Raw genomic sequence first — 16,051 nt, forward strand, 5'->3', positions numbered from 1 at the left:
AGGCACTGCTTTTCAAACTTCTCTCAACAAAGCCAAGCTGGTCTGGACCTTTCAGTATCGTTTGTTAGGAACAGCACTACTCTTCACATTCAGTGAGCTTATTATACATTCAGGTTTAGCCAATGATAACTTAATCGTAAAGACATCCTCCAAAATATACAAACATACTCACACTCTTCATCTCCAGCAATGACACATCAACGACCACCAACACTGGAAAACCAGAGCTCACCTAAGTTGAGGTAGAGGTCCAGTCTTCCTCTGTGAAGTTCTAGGGTGATGTAATCTCCTCGCTGCCCCTCTCCATGCAGTAATACGCCCTCGGCCTGATGGCTTTTGAAGCGCAGAGAGATCACGTCCTTGACCGTCGACATGGACTTCTGGTTGAACCGATACAGCAACGAGCTTCTGCCATCAAAGTCTGCCACGTATGACTCTACAAGAAAAGGATCGACTCTAGAGTCAGTATTACGTCAGTGACTGTAAGTAAAGAACAATTAAAGTGTGTCTAATATCTACTTGTTACAAATCACAGTGCAGATACTGTCATATTTTCAGCATGAACTGGACCTGAGAGCAGACAACTTGGTGGTTTAAACGTTTTATGTAAAGATAATCAAACGACAGGAATACATTTTCCCAACTGGTACCGAGCAGGGAGGTCATCGGAGGATGTAAACAATGGCAAAAGAGGTATTAGAGATTTTTAATGTCATTTTGACATCCTGCTTGTTCGTTCCCAGAACAGCAGCTTTGAATGAGCAGCAGACAGTTAGGCAGCTATCCAGGAAAAGAGAGAGCGGTTCAGTGGAGTGTGGGCAGAAGACTGGAAGACACTGGCTGTATTTGAGAAATGTGCACGTTTGAGTGATTATCATGGATACAGGTAATCTGTTACTCTGTCCATTTTAAAAGGTGCATCGACGTAATGTCCCATTGATGGAAGCCAAACGTTCTGGTTCTCCTCCCGTCTGCAGGGTGGCAATTTTGTTCAGCAGTTGAAGAAGAACTGCGATAGCCTGCTTCCATGCACATGTTGGCAAAGACAGTGTTAAACCAATGGCACAGTCACTGCCTTACAGAATGGGGAACAATGGAAGCTTTAAGAGGCTTAAGAGGCTTTAGAAGAGCAGTGACCAGTTGCAGAGGAGGTAAATGTATTATGCAGATATTCTAACCAGGCCAAATGAGAGCTCCAGGACCATGGATCTGATAACATCATACACCATAATGCTGTTTCTAGTTTTCGCCATTTGTCCATTAGATTAAGGATCAAACTAAGTTTAGCTTGCAAATATTTTTGAGACCTGAGAGACAAAGAGGGGACCTCCATTAAATGCCACAAGGAATGCCATAAAGCCGGAACACATGATTAACCAGTTTGCTGTTTCAATGAAAGTAGGTCTCTTAGAAATCTGTATATGATGGCTAGCATGACTTTGTTACTTCCGATCGAGGCAGGCCACAAAAAAAATCGGAGGTTCTGTAAGTGACAATACGGCAATAGGGAACAGGAAGAGGAACAAAAAAACACCCAAGTTTGATGCTTCTCTGCTTAGCAGTTATAGACCAATTTCAAAACTACCATTCATTGCTAAGATTTTAGAAAAGGTTGTGGCGACGCAGCTTATAACTCCGTGGAGCCCACTCTACTGAAACTGCACTTCTTAGAGTGTCCAGTGATGTCTTGATGTGATGAGGAGAATGCTCCGTTTTGCTGATGTTGGACTTGACCTCTACCATTGATCATCACATTTTGCTAGATGGGCTGAGACACTGGGTTCATTTGAGCCCCAAGATGTTTCCAAACTACAGATTTTGCATAGGTGCATAGACTCCATTAGAGGTTGGATGACTGATAACTTTTTTCTACATAATGAGGAGAAAACCAAAGTCCGTTTGTGCTCCTACCAGGAATCTTGGGGTTCTTTTCAGAGCTCTTTTACATCCATATATTCCCAGCAGGTCCCTGAGGTCATGTGATCAGGGCTCGCTGGTTGTCCATCATATCAAAAGGCGACAGAGCTTTTGTAACTGTGGCCCCAAGACTCTGGAGCTCTCTCTCTTTGAGCTTGAGATCTGTGGACTCAGTGGTCTCTTTTTAAAAAACAGCTAAAAACTCATCTTTTTAAACTTGCCTTTGGTTAACTTTTGTTTTTATGTTTTATTTTCTGTGAAGCACTTTGTGGTTGTTATCTTCAAAGGTGCTAAACAAATAAAATTGTATTACTCTTACTTACTAACTGACCAACCAGTTCCAGTTTTACTCCTGGCACATTGCACTGTACAGGCTAAGATATATTCTATGGCACTGAAAGAGTGAGGAAGGATGTTGGTTCAGGAAAGCTGAAATCTGTGGGGAACTGTCAGACGAGAGCTTCAGGTTAATATTTTGGAAACCTGCACAGTACGTGTTTATGAAGGTAAACCAACTAAAAAGCAACTGGTACCTAGCCTCTCTTGGGTTCAGGCATTTGGCATTCTGCAAATAAAACATGTTTTTTAGTCTGTGTCCACACAATAAAAAGGCAACTCGGCCCCACCAGCTCATTCAGCTGAATTCATTCAGCACCAGATAACAAAAATAGTAAGGTAAAAACCTCGAATAACAGATAGAAAATCCCAATTATCAGAGGACCCTCTATGAGCAAGTATTTGGCATCAGCAGAAACGAAACACTCTCTGTCATCGGTCGGGGAGAAATGACAAAAGACACACTGTGCAAAAAAGCCAGAGAATAATAATAACTAATGATTAAAATGCTCTATAAACACATAAAAAGTTAAAAGAGGTTTTTTGGAGTGCATCGAAGGAAAGGCTCAGGGTCACTTGATCCAGCCATTACTAAAACTTTTATCCAAAAGAAACTATTTAAACTGAACTTTAAAAGTTGACAGGATGTCTGTCTCCCCAATCCAAACTGGGAGCTGGTTTCACATAAAAAGGGGCTTAAAAGCTGAAGTCTCTGCCTTCCTTTCCACTTAATACTAAATATTACAAGTAAGCCTGCAATCTGAAAGGAAACTGCTCTATCGGGGGTGATACGAACTATGAGGTCTTTAAGATATGATAGGACCTGATTAATTAACCTTTTAGGATAGGATTTTACATTTCATTGTAGATTTAACAGGGAACCACTAAAGAGAAACTAATATGAGAGCAATATAATTTGTCAGTCCCTTTATTGCAGTATTGTGAAGGCTTTACATGGAGCTGTTAGAACGAGCTGATAATAATTATATATCATCAACCAAATCTAGAAGTAATGAACTTTAATGAACTGTTTTTTGCAGCACTCTAAGACAGGATGTTTGTAATTTTAGAGATATTGTGTACATAGAAGAAAGCATCCCTGCATATTTGATATGTAGGGACATATCAAAAATTACTCCAATAACCTTAGTTTTTATTTTAGAAGCTGGAAATCAGAGGTCATACAGATCATACTTTAATGCAGGGGTGGGGAACTCCAGACATCAAAGGTCGGTGTCCTGCAGGTTTTAGATCTCACCCTGGGTCAACACACCTGAATCAAATGATAAGTTCATGACCGTTTAAATCAGCTTCTTGTCCACCACTACTATGTCTGGTTGGTTAGCCATCACCATTTTGTCCGTCTGTATGTTGAAGTCCCACAGGATCTTAGCTCAGCCATTTGCCACCACCCTAGTGGGCGTCTCCTGAACATCGTGGATTGTCATTGTCTCATCCTGGACCGTGATGCTGACACTCACCAGTCCCCGGCCCCCTTCCTTCCACTTAGTGCACAGCCTCAGGGTGCTGGACTTGGGGTGAAACTAGGGCTGGGCGATATGGCCTAAAATCCATATCACGGTATAATTTGAAGCATGTGCGGTAACGATATATATCGCGATATATTCTTTTCTTCTGTATAACGTATTTTGCACACTATAAGGCACACTTAAAATGCTTTAATTTTCTCAAAATCGACAGTGTGCCTTATGAATCCTGGTTGTGCTTACTGACCTCGAACCGATTTTATGTGCTACACGGCACGTACAAATCTGTCCAAAAATGTTTTAGTCCGACTTTGGTAAGCTACGAAGCTGCACCTCCTGATGGATTGTATGGATGGATGGATGCTCCAGCATTACAGCTGCCGTAGTCAGGAGCCTCGCAAAGTAATCTGGGTCCTAAACTCCGTTCTCTTCAGGTCCCAAAGTCAAACAAACTCTGCAGCATCATTGAGAGTTAAAAACGGTCTAAATTCTTTCATCTTTAATAAAATGATCAGCGTTGCTGCTTTATCAGGTGTAACAATTAAGTTTAACATCCAGGCATCCATGAAAACAGAATTTATTAAATTCAACGGAGTTAGAAGTTAGCAGGAAGTTAGCTCGCTAGCTTCCACCTAAACATAATATGCCATGTTTGGACTTAGAGATTTCTGAACAATTCAAACGTACTGCTCTGCTATCACAAAAGAGTGATGTTATTCTCCTGGAAGAAGTCCCTTGTCCAGTGGGCATTGGGTACTGTAGCGTTGTCCTGTTGAAAAACCCAGTGGTTACCACACAGACGAGGGCCCTCAGTCATGAGCAAGGCTCTCTGCAACATCTGGACATAGCCCGCAGCTGTTTGACGCCCCTGCACCTCCTGAAGCTCCATTGTTCCACTGAATTAAAAAGCCCCCCAGACCATTATGGCGCCCCCTCCACTGTGGTGGGATCTGCTTGTCATTCCAGTGATGTTGGAAACCATCCGGACCATCAAGGTTACATTTATTCTCATCAGAGAATAAAACTTTCTTCTGCCTTTCAGTTTCTCATGTTTGGTGCTCTCCTGCAAAGTTCAAACGGTCATATCTGTGGTGTTCAAGGAGACGCGGCCTTTGAAGACGCTTTTTGTTTTTGAAGCCCTTCAGTCTCAGATGCCTCCTGATGGTTATGGGGCTGCAGTTGGCACCAGTAATGGCCTTAATTTGGGTCGAGGTTGTCCAGTGTCTCGACAGACAGCCGATTGGATCCTCTGGCTCAGTGCCGGTGAAATATTTGTTGGGTCTTTCACTTGACTGTTTTGTTCCATAACCCTCAGGATCATTTAAGAAATTCCAAATGAGGTAGAAAAGTACCAAGGGTTCTTCTCTGAGCCCTTGGTGAAGTAAATGGATTGATTCTTATATAGTGCTTTTCTACTCTCACGGAGTACTCAAAGCGCTGTGTACAACATGTCTCATTCACCCAATCACACTCATACAAGCACTTCTAAACTCAAGTGCAACTAAACAACATTCACACACATTCACACTCTGATGGACACATCGGAGGGCAAGTTGGGGTTAGTTATCCTTGGTTTTGCCCAAGGATATTTGGCATGCAGACTGGGGGAGTCAGGAATCGAACCACCTACCACCAGGTAACAGTGGTTTCAGTGGTAATCAGAGCACCAAGTGCAGTGACTCCCAAGCTAGGCGAGTGGCTCCAGCAGATCCCGGGAACAACATCGGAGATCTATGTCCAGAAGAGCGCAGTCCTAGGAACAGCTAAGATACTGTGCAGGACCCTCAAGCTCCCAGACCTCTGGTAGAGGACCTAGATCCTTCAACTTGGTGAAAAGATTTGAGGGGATTATTGTGTTGAATGCATCCTAATATAGGGTCCAAATGGCACAGGGTTGTGCGTAACAGCTGTGATATGGCATCGCCAGTGGAGCAGTTGGTCTCGTGGATGTTTTTGTCCAATCATGCCTTTTGACTCAGAAATGTACAGATGATAGTTTTTTTCCCACTGTGTCATCCATTAGTTTCCCAATGTATCCCACAATCACTTCCGTAAACATGTCGATATCATCAGAGCTGTGCCGGAACATCTCCCAGCCTATGTCATTAAGTCGGTCCTGCAGTGCGGCCACTGATTGGTCCGTCCAGCGTCCGATCTCCCTCGTGACTGGTGAAGTGTTCAATGCTGTGTGAGAGCCTTGTGTAGCTCGCACAAGGCAGTGTCCGAGTCCGCATGAGGCGAAATGTAGACTGTGCAGGCTATGTCTGCGGAGGCAGATAGAAGAGGCGACATTTAATGATTAAAAGTTCCAGGTTGGGGGTTCTGGTGACATCACCCCACTGAATGGCAACGGGTAGCTCTCTCTCATAATTATTCTTTCACCCCGTAAAGCGTCTAAATTACTAAAATTCTTTCGACATACAGTAAAGGTATACGCGGGGTGAACATGGGGAAAGGAGACAAGCAGAAAGGGTCAGCAGAGGAACGTACAAATGAAGGGATTCCTGCAGCGGCGTCACCACCTCGACACGAAGCTAATGCTATGGCTAGTGCGGAGGAAGATTATGCTTTAACCACAATACTGGAAGAAATGCGGGACTTTCGGAGAGAGTTCCAAGATTTCAAGTCTGACCTGGTCAGAGTCAACAATAAGATAACCGAAGCAGAGACCCGTATCGCGAAAGTGGAAGACCGAGTGCAAAGCGTAGAACAGATGATGCTAAAGATGCTAAAAATCATCAGCGAGCAAGAAAATAAAATTGTGGACCAGGAAAGCCGGGCCCGGCGAAAGAATCTAAGGCTGTACAACGTACCCGAAGGAGCGGAGGGCTCCTTGATGCCAGCTTTCTTGGGAAAAATATTGAAGGAATGTCTCGATCTCCCCCAGGGCATAGAGCTTGGCATCGAGAGATCACATCGGGCCCTGGGAGCAGCGAGGAACGGAGAAGAAACTCCCCGCTCAATATGAATACGTTTTGCCTGCTTTAGGAAGAAGTTTTGCGCAAAGCGTGGGCCAAGAGGACCGTCCTGTTGAACGGTCAGAGAATATACTTTGACCAGTACTATGCACCAGCCATCGTGCGGAAACGTAAGGACTATGCTGAAGCTAAAAGGGCATTGAAACAACAGAACATAAGATTTCAGACTCCCTATCCTGCTAAATTGAGGGTCTTCTATCAGGATGGAACTGTGCTCTATTCGACGGCGGAGGAGGCAACTGCGGATATGCGAACCAGGGGATTCCAAAACGCTAAAGTCACACCAAAGCAAACCCTAACGGAGCAGTTGTCAAGTTCAAGCTCCCCCTCCACTACAGGAGACCAATGAGGATATACTACTCTGTCAAAGTGGGTGAGACAATAGATACCTTACCCTTACTAGATGAATAGTTAAGACTATCAGAGAGACGATGGAGAAATGCACCTTATAGGCAAAATCAGGGGCCCTTATACTTTAGCAAGGAGAGGCTTCCACCTGCTGGTGGGACTTACACAAAATATGTGCCAGGGTCTGATAGGAATGACCCCAACCTTGGAGTCACGTTTTTCTTTTTCTGTTTGGTTTTGAGCAGTTATTATTGTTCATAGTTTGGGTTCTCAGAGGGAGTTTACCAGTCAATAAGTTATTCAAGTTCTGATACTTCATTTTATGAAAAATGAGTGCCAAAGGGATGAAGGTTATTTCTTTTAATGTAAATGGGCTTTCTAACTAAAATGAAGAAAGATTGAGCATAAATCGTATATTTCCAAGAAACCCACTTGACTAATAATGAACATGAAAAACTCAAGAGAATGGGCTTTACAAACATGTTACATCATACAAATCTGGCCGCAGGCGAGGTGTGGTGATCTTAATCTCTAGGGATCTAAACTTTGAAAAGTTGTCTGAAATTAAGGATAAGGAGGGGAGGTTTATACTGGTTCGGGGAACGGTTGATGGTAATCTTAATGGATGTTTATGCACCACCAGGAAGTGACCTGAGTTTCTTTAAAAAAATTATTAATATAATGGTGACAGAAACCCAAGGCCCCTTGATTTGTGGCGGCGATCTGAATATTCGCCTGCGGCCGGATTTAGATAGCTCTAATAGAAGAATGCTGGAATCAAGTACTCTGTATAAAAGAGTCTCTGCACTTTTTGAAGAGGTAGATTTAATTAACGTATGGTGAAATTGTTTCCCTACAAGGAGAGATTATTCTCATTACTCAGCTCCACATTCTCTTTATACAAATATAGATAATTTCATGATGTTTGGAAAAGATAGGGATAAAATCTAATCAAGTGAGATGGGTACAATAGACATAAGTGACCATGCACCACTGTATCTGACAATTGATTTAAACGTATACCCCAAAACATCAACATGGAAATTGAACTCATCTTTGCTTAAAGATGTAAAATTTAAGAAAGAAGTAATGAAAGAACTCAAAGATTCCCTTGAAATAAATGATAACGGAGAAGTGTCACCTCCAATACTATGGGATGCATTAAAAGCTGCCATAAGAGGGGAGATCATAGCATTTGCCTCTTTTCAGAAAAAAGCTCGAGAGAAAAAAAAGGCAGAATTACAAAAGACTCAAAAACAATTAGAAAGTGAGCATAAACAAATGCCTTCAACCAGCACTCTAAAACAACTAACAATGATCAGAAATAAATAAGCTGAATACACAAGCGATAAAGAGAAAATTACTATATTTGAAACAGAAATATTATGAATGTGGATAAAATTCAATTAAAATCTTAGCATGGAAACTTAAAAAGAAAATTGCAGAGAATACTATAACTAAAATTAAACCCCCAGAGACTGGAAACATGATGACTAATCTACGTAAGATGCAGGAAGCCTTTGAATCATTTTATAAAACCTTATACACTAAAGTTCCAGGTGGAGCTGAGTACGAAATTGACAATTTTCTGAATTCTTTATACCAAGTTTGAATGAGGAACAAAATAAAATAATGATAGTGACAGAAACTGAACTCATGAAAGCCATCAATAAAAACAAACACGTCACCGGGCTCCGATGGTTATACCGCAGAGTGGTATCGGGAATTTAAACAGGAATTGATCCCTATATTACTCTCTAAAAGCGCAAATCTCACCGAGTTGGAATGAGGCTATTATCTCGGCTATCCCAGAGGAAGGTAAAGACAAAACTGAGTCTGGCTCATATAAACCCATCTGTCCTCAACATAGATTACAGACTGTTTACTTCTATAATGGCCAGACGAATGGATGAATTTTTACCCAACCTAATTAGTAATGACCAAACGGGGTTCATAAGAAATCGGCAGACACAGGACAATAAACGCAGAACTCTTCACGTAATAAATCAGATACAAACATCTAAAAGTAAAGACATGCTCATGAGTATCGATGCAGAAAAAGCTTTTGACTCTGTAAATTGGGACTTTCTTTACAAAGTCTTGAACAAATTTGGCTTACATAATAGAATTATTGAGTGAAGGCATTATATACTAACCCTACTGCAAGAATTAAAGTTAATGGTTATCTCTCAAATAGCTTCGCTCTGCAAAGAGGAAATAAACAAGACTGCGCTACTTAGAACCTCTGGCACAATCAATCAGACAAAACAAAGACACCAAGGGAATAAACATTAGAGAACAGGAACATGAGCTTGCTTGCTATGCAGATGACATATTAATATACCTAGAACAGCCCACAAACTCCCTACCTGAACTGATGAATCTATGCCAAAAATTTGGGAAACTTTCTGGGTATAAAATTAATATGTCCAAAACTCAAATACTTAACTATAACTATAGCCCCCCAGCTCACTTGGTTGCTCAATATCCAATGAGATGGCAAGAAAATCATTGAAATACTTGGGAGTTATCATACCTAAAGACTTAACTAAATTATTAGAGGAGAATTTTGGTTCCCTGCAGAAGAGAATAGTGGATGATATTAAACGAACATGATTCCCTTTCTAACTTTATACTCACGAATTGAATCCATCAAAATGAATATTCTGCCAAGATTACTGTATTTATTCCAAACGCTACCAATACAAATTGAGCAAAGCCAATTTAACGAATGGGACAAAATTATATCACGATTTATATGAGGAGGGAAGAAACCAAAGGTTTGTTTTAAAACTTTACAATTACAAAAAAAGTCAGGAGGGGCTGCTGTCACTGAAAAATTATTTTCGGGCTGCTCAGTTGAAGACTGTGATTAACTGGTGTGATATAAGCTATAAAGCACAATGGAAAAATATTGAGGAGAGCATGTTTTCTTTTCCAATACAAGCTGTCCTGATGGACTTAAACATTCAAAAATATATAGACAAGGTCTACAACCCTTGGGTGAAATGTACACTTAATGTATGGAGAAATGTTGTGAGGGAATTTAAATTGGACTTGGCTTTATTTAAATGGTATGCATATGACTTTGCCCCAAATAAATTGGACTCACGTTTTAAAAGTTGGTCTGCTAAAGCAGCGGTCCCCAACCCCCGGTACCGGTCCGTGAGTCGTTTGGTACCGGGCCGCGAGAGTTGAGGCTCAGGTGTGAAATGTATAGTTTATAGGTTTTCAGCGTTATTTTGTTATCGTTTTTATCGTTTACTCGGTTTTTCTGGGTCTTTTCACGTGTGTTATGAATAAATCTTCTTTTTTTCGGTACCGGTACTAGTTTTATTTTGTTGTATTTATCCGCGACACCTTAAAGGCCGGTCCGTGAAAATATTGTCGGGCATAAACCGGTCTGTGGCGCAAAAATGGTTGGAGACCACTGTGCTAAAGGATTACCTACATTCGATAGTCTGATTAGAGATGGGAACTTAATTAGTTTTGATACAATGAAACAAAAATACAATCTGGAAAAGCAGGATTTTTATCGATACTTGCAAATAAGACATTATATTAAGACAACAATCAGAGTGGCGTCAACACTAATGTAGGTTTGATAGCTATGCTTAAAAAGGCATATAGTGTCAATAAAAAACGTATTTCCTTTTTGTATACATTTCTTACAAATAAGCTTTCTCACTCAACTGAATATGTGAAGATATTATGGGAACAAGAGGGAGGAGTGTGTATAACAAAGGATGAATGGGCTCAAATATGGGAACGACAATGGAAATGCACTTCCTCACGAAGATGGAGGGAATTTGGATGGAAAACTATGATAAGGTTCTTTATCACCCGTTGCCAAAAGACTCATTATGACGGGAATCCCCCTGTATGTTGGAGAAAACGTGGACACCAACGAGCACACCACATAATGTGGGACTGCCCTTTGATCAGGACTTATTGGAAAGACGTTCACGAAACACTACAAGAGATTTTCAACTGCACATTCCCTTTTGGAATGAAAACAATTTTTTTTGGATATACGCCACAGGAATGGTCTAAAAAAGATAAATGTTGCTAGTTGCAAGTAAAAAATGTATAACAAAGAAATGGTTATTACAAGATGTACCGACTTTACCATTGTGGTGGGAAATAACACCAAAGATTTATAGGATGGAGGAGTTAACAGCATATGTGAACAACATAAGCCAAATTCAATTCTCAAATTCTATAATCAATAATCTGGCTACTGGTCACTCCCGATTGTTCAGTGTTTCTCTTTTGTTTGGTTTTTTGCAAATTGTGTTAATCAATGCCTGTAACCCACATCGTAAACTGTAAAACCCAGAAATAAAAAATTGGGTGAGCCAGAGCACGTAAAGGGAGAAATGCTGGGACCAGTTTTTATTCACCATCAGGAGGCTGCAGTCCCAAATGTCTCTCTGGAACTTGGCACGGACCTTGAGGTCGTCAAGCTTGTTCTGGAAGGACTGAACATTGGCTAGTAGGATACTTAGCAAGGCTGTATGTGAACCCACGTCCTTTGTTCTCCTGCCGGCGCTCGCTTGGCCAGGTTTAACCAGAGTCAAACACGATGAAATGTACGTATATTATGGACTAACAGAAATGAGAGTATCTCTGTTGTATTATAAATGTGTAATTACAATAATGTCAATAATGCAAGATCAGGCAGATAGCAACAGAAAATAGCAAAAATAAGCAAAAATACGTTAAAGTAGGATCAGAGCATCCAGACCTCACCGGCATGATCATGATCATGGAGGAAGATTTTATGGAGGAAGGGTGGGAACTGGTATTGCTTTTACTGTCATTGAGCTGAACATGAACTCCTCTTTATACTAAAGTATTCTAGTGTTAGATGTGAAGCCATCTGTCCAGCAGCTAAATAACACGGTTTAATGCCATGTTTTGTTCATCTGAACCTGGCAAGCAGCACATGGTGTCTGTTATGTCTGGATACATAAAAGCTCACTGACTCAGGAGAATAATGCACTTCTATAAAGAACAACAGACAATGATAAAGCATGCGATAAAGCAACCTGTGCCATTTGGCACAATTTATTATAATTTAATGTCACCACAACACACTAGAATAACCCATGAATATATAAACCGCATATATAAACATGAATATAAAACTGGTGGAAATGATAGTGTTAATAATAGCTATGTGATTCCACTGAAGTGAGCCAGAGATCTTGTCCCGTGCAGCTTTTGGAATCTGTAATTCCTTACTGCTACACTCATCCGATTTTAATGACTCGGAGTATTACAGTACGGAAAACTGCAGGAAACACAAAATGTCTGGTAAGTTGGATCATCATGCCCCACATGAACAGCTTCCTGCAGACTCTCCAAAGGTCTGCAGGAGGAAAGGAACATTTTTACAAAGACATACTATTATTTGGTGTTCTGATGACGGTAGTTATGGCTGTCTGAGACATCCATCTAATATCCTCCATTGGTCTTCAACGAGGTTGAGATCCAGTGAAAAGGAAAAGACCTAAATTATGCAAGCAAAACGTGAGGCTTGGATCCAAAAGTGCATGTTTTCAGTTTCAGGCATGCCACTCCACCAGAACCACTTACCTGCAGGAGTCAAATCTTCAGATTTCAGCTTTAATTTGCACTGCGCTGTATGAGGCAGTCGCTTCTCCAACATTGCTGAGGTGGTCGGTATCATAAAACTGTTCACCATGACCTGTTCTGATGGTGTTCCAGTGTGCAGTAATTCACTGGCTCATCTAGTTAGTGCTGCTTCACAACGTGTGGGCGAGGTGCACCAGTGAACCCCCATTACATGCTTTTCATTGAGTGACTGTTCAAGATACGTAAAACACACTGTGTTCATTTTTGCTTCTATTATAATCACAAGGCATTGCTTTGCTTTTAAAAGACTGTTGCACAATGATTATATATCAATAACACCAATCATGGACACGATGCCTTTTCTATCACTAGTGTTTTCTTGGTGTGAAATATTAGAAGCTGATGCAGCTAAAAGCACCAAGTTTCACACCTTCTCCCAGGGGTGGTGCTGCCCTGCTATCAGTGTGTGTTACAGGTTTAAATGTCACAGAGCGTTTGTCCCACACAGAGAGACACAACAACCTGAGAACTGTAAGATGTTTGAACTCTTACAGATGTGTTGTTTGGCTTTATTTCCTATCGTGACCATTCTTTAGTGTAGCTGACGCAGAGAGTTTACAGTGGATAAGTGCAGGACTGGCTTTGATGATACTTTGTTACCAGCGTTTTAGAACTGACTTTTATTCTACATGCGATGCTAGGGGTGGGGAAAAAATGGATACTGTGTAGCATGGTGATATTTTGTTTGCTAATAATGTATGGATACAGGGACAGCAGAAATCGATACTTTGTTACAAAAAGGTTTTTGTGCTCTGACTTCAGAGCATGTTGATCCTTTTTCTGAGCAAGAATCCTGACATTCCTTCACTGTCCAAATGTGTTTCACTTGTTTTTGGCAGCAATAAACATGACAGTTTACTTATTTTAATTTAAGACATGTTTTATTTTAATTAAGTTTAAAACTTTTTTATTTAATGTAAAATTATATTTTGTCTTAATTTACTTTCAAATTCTTCAGTTGCTGAAGGGGCTGCATAGTTTTCATAAACTGCATAGTTCAGAATAGCTATAATTGTACCAGATGGTTGATTCAGTTAAGTTGGACTAGACTGTAATACAAACCGTTCAGTTTGTCAACAATCAAACTGAAATGAGAGAAAGACTGAGTGTGAGACTTTGATATTAGATAAAATGAATATTGATAAAGTTTACCTTTATGTACAGAATCTGAATATCGCAAAATATTTTTAAAAATTACAATAATATCGTATCGTGCGTTAAGTATTGTGATAATATCGTATCGTGGGATGTTTGGTGATTCCCACCTCTATGCAATACCACAGCACTTATTTTCAAAGAAACACTTCATCTCATAGTGGAGGAGAGAGGAAGTACAAGTTACTGTCTGTAACAGAATGACTGATGGACACAACTGGTTTGTGAGGTCCTGCTTTGAAGCCACACAGTGACTGTATGTTTGTTGCAATAAACAGATGGTCTCTCTGTTCCAGTGGAAGCTATCACTGTCTGACAGAACAGAGGATTAAGGTACTATTAGGACTGGGCCATATCACACCGTTCACGGTAACACCGGTATTATGTTGGGCAACAATAAGAAAATGAAATATCAAATAGAATATGGGTACAACGCACATGCGCAGTGCCTTTGTTTTCATACACACATGGCGGCGACGCAGAACGAGAAGAGTGAAAGTGGATCGTTGAATGAAACAGATGAACCTGAACTGGTTTGTTAAAATGCTGCAGCTTCACTGGTGGAACTGGTTTAGCTTTCGTCCGTCAGATACACAACAAAGCACTATTTTTGGTAGCGCATGCTAGCGGGCCGTCGTTATTACCGTGTTGTTTGGAAAATACGGCACACTTAAAATCAATCCTTTGATTTTTCTGAAAGTCGACAGAGCCCCTTATAATCCCGTGTGCCTTATGTATGAACTCTGGTTGTGTTTACTGACCTCGAAACGATTTTATGTGCACGGCGCTCGACAATCTGTCAGATGTTTCAGGACGACTTTGCTAAGCTACGAAGCCGCACCTCTTGATGGATTGTCGGAGCATTACGGCTATCGTAGGCGGAGCCTCGCGGAGTGATACGTACTGTGCTTCAACATAATGTTACCGTATTGTGTGTGTATAACCTCTTTTTAAGTTTTGTGGATATTATACATGGTTATGCTGAGGATATGTCAGCCAGTTTCCACTGGAAATGCCTTTTGGTTAAACTGTCAGCAAAGAATTTGAATTTGCACTGTTACATTTTTATATAACTTTAATGCACATAAAACAGCTGCTTGTTTAAGTGAAAATACATTGATGAGGTTTTTTGCACTAATAAAGTTGTGGAGTTGTAAAGTATTTTGTCTTGTGTCAGTTATATCGTCAGTTATATCGTTATTGTAAATTTTCAAATGTATATCGTGATAAATATTTTTGATCACATCGCCCTGCTCTAGGTACTATCACACTGGCTTAAACTTTGTCCTGTTATACCCTCCATGTGAAGCCAAATATTTCTACTTCCTCTTCCTCGTTTTATAATGAGCACTTTTGGTTTGGAGCATTTGGGGGAGTAATCTCACATCACTGCAATGATTTACACAGAAATGCAGGAAACACACTTACTGCTGCTTATTGCACACAAGGAGGTTAAAAAGGCTAACAAACATTTATACAACCTTTGTAGCACTTATGGGTTGGAGCGGTCCAGAATGGTGCATCGACAGGTCATCAGATGCTCCGCTAATGCCGAGGTTTGTGGTTCGATTATTGGCCGCTCCAGTCTGCACGCCAAATATCCTCGGGCAAGATACTAAGTACCAAGTTGCTCTGCGCTGAGTGCGAGTGTGTGCGGATGTTAGATAGAAAGCACTTACACAGAAAAAGCATAGAAAAAAGTGCTTGTACAATATGAATGTGTGATGTAAAGTGATTTGAGAGCTCAGATAGAGCAGAAAAGTGCCATATAAGAACCTTTCCATTTACTATTTACTACTGCATTGGAGATCTCTGAGTGCTGCCTCCTCTGCAGGGCGAGGTATGTTTGTCTGGCTTTGTGATGACATTTATTCACATTCATTCCAAAACCTCTTAATCCTAAACAAAAGGGCAAAACCTTATCACGAAACACATGCACACTCAGTCGATATATCCACATAGCGGCCCTGTTGAAAAAACAGCAAGGCTGTCTTCCTGCGGTGCATTTAAACCTCGGAAACTTCTGTAAATGTAAGCTACAAAAACATGAGACACTCTTCATTTTATGAAAATGTGACAGGCAAGACAAATTTAAACTGTCGAACTTGTGAATAGAAGAGCTAACAGCGGCTGCAGACCAAAGCTGTGCAGGGCGAAGGCTTAACCCTT

At 40.8% G+C, this 16,051-nt stretch overlaps 1 protein-coding gene across 4 annotated transcripts in view; it reads right to left on the reverse strand.

Moving 5' to 3' along the window:
* The window catches only part of cntnap5a (contactin associated protein family member 5a), a 155,266-nt gene that overhangs the window by 82,109 nt on the left and 57,106 nt on the right, over window positions 1-16,051 (reverse strand). For all 4 annotated transcript variants that reach the window (XR_014869904.1, XR_014869905.1, XM_085136080.1 and 1 more), the window contains one exon: window positions 233-436. Coding sequence is in view for 2 of the 4 variants with exons in the window: in XM_085136080.1 (XP_084992206.1) it covers window positions 233-436 (204 nt within the window). In the remaining 2 variants the exon portion in view is untranslated. The remainder of the gene's footprint in view (window positions 1-232; window positions 437-16,051) is intronic.

This window comes from Neolamprologus multifasciatus, chromosome 16 (assembly GCF_963576455.1).
Source record: "Neolamprologus multifasciatus chromosome 16, fNeoMul1.2, whole genome shotgun sequence".
NCBI lineage: Eukaryota > Metazoa > Chordata > Actinopteri > Cichliformes > Cichlidae > Neolamprologus > Neolamprologus multifasciatus.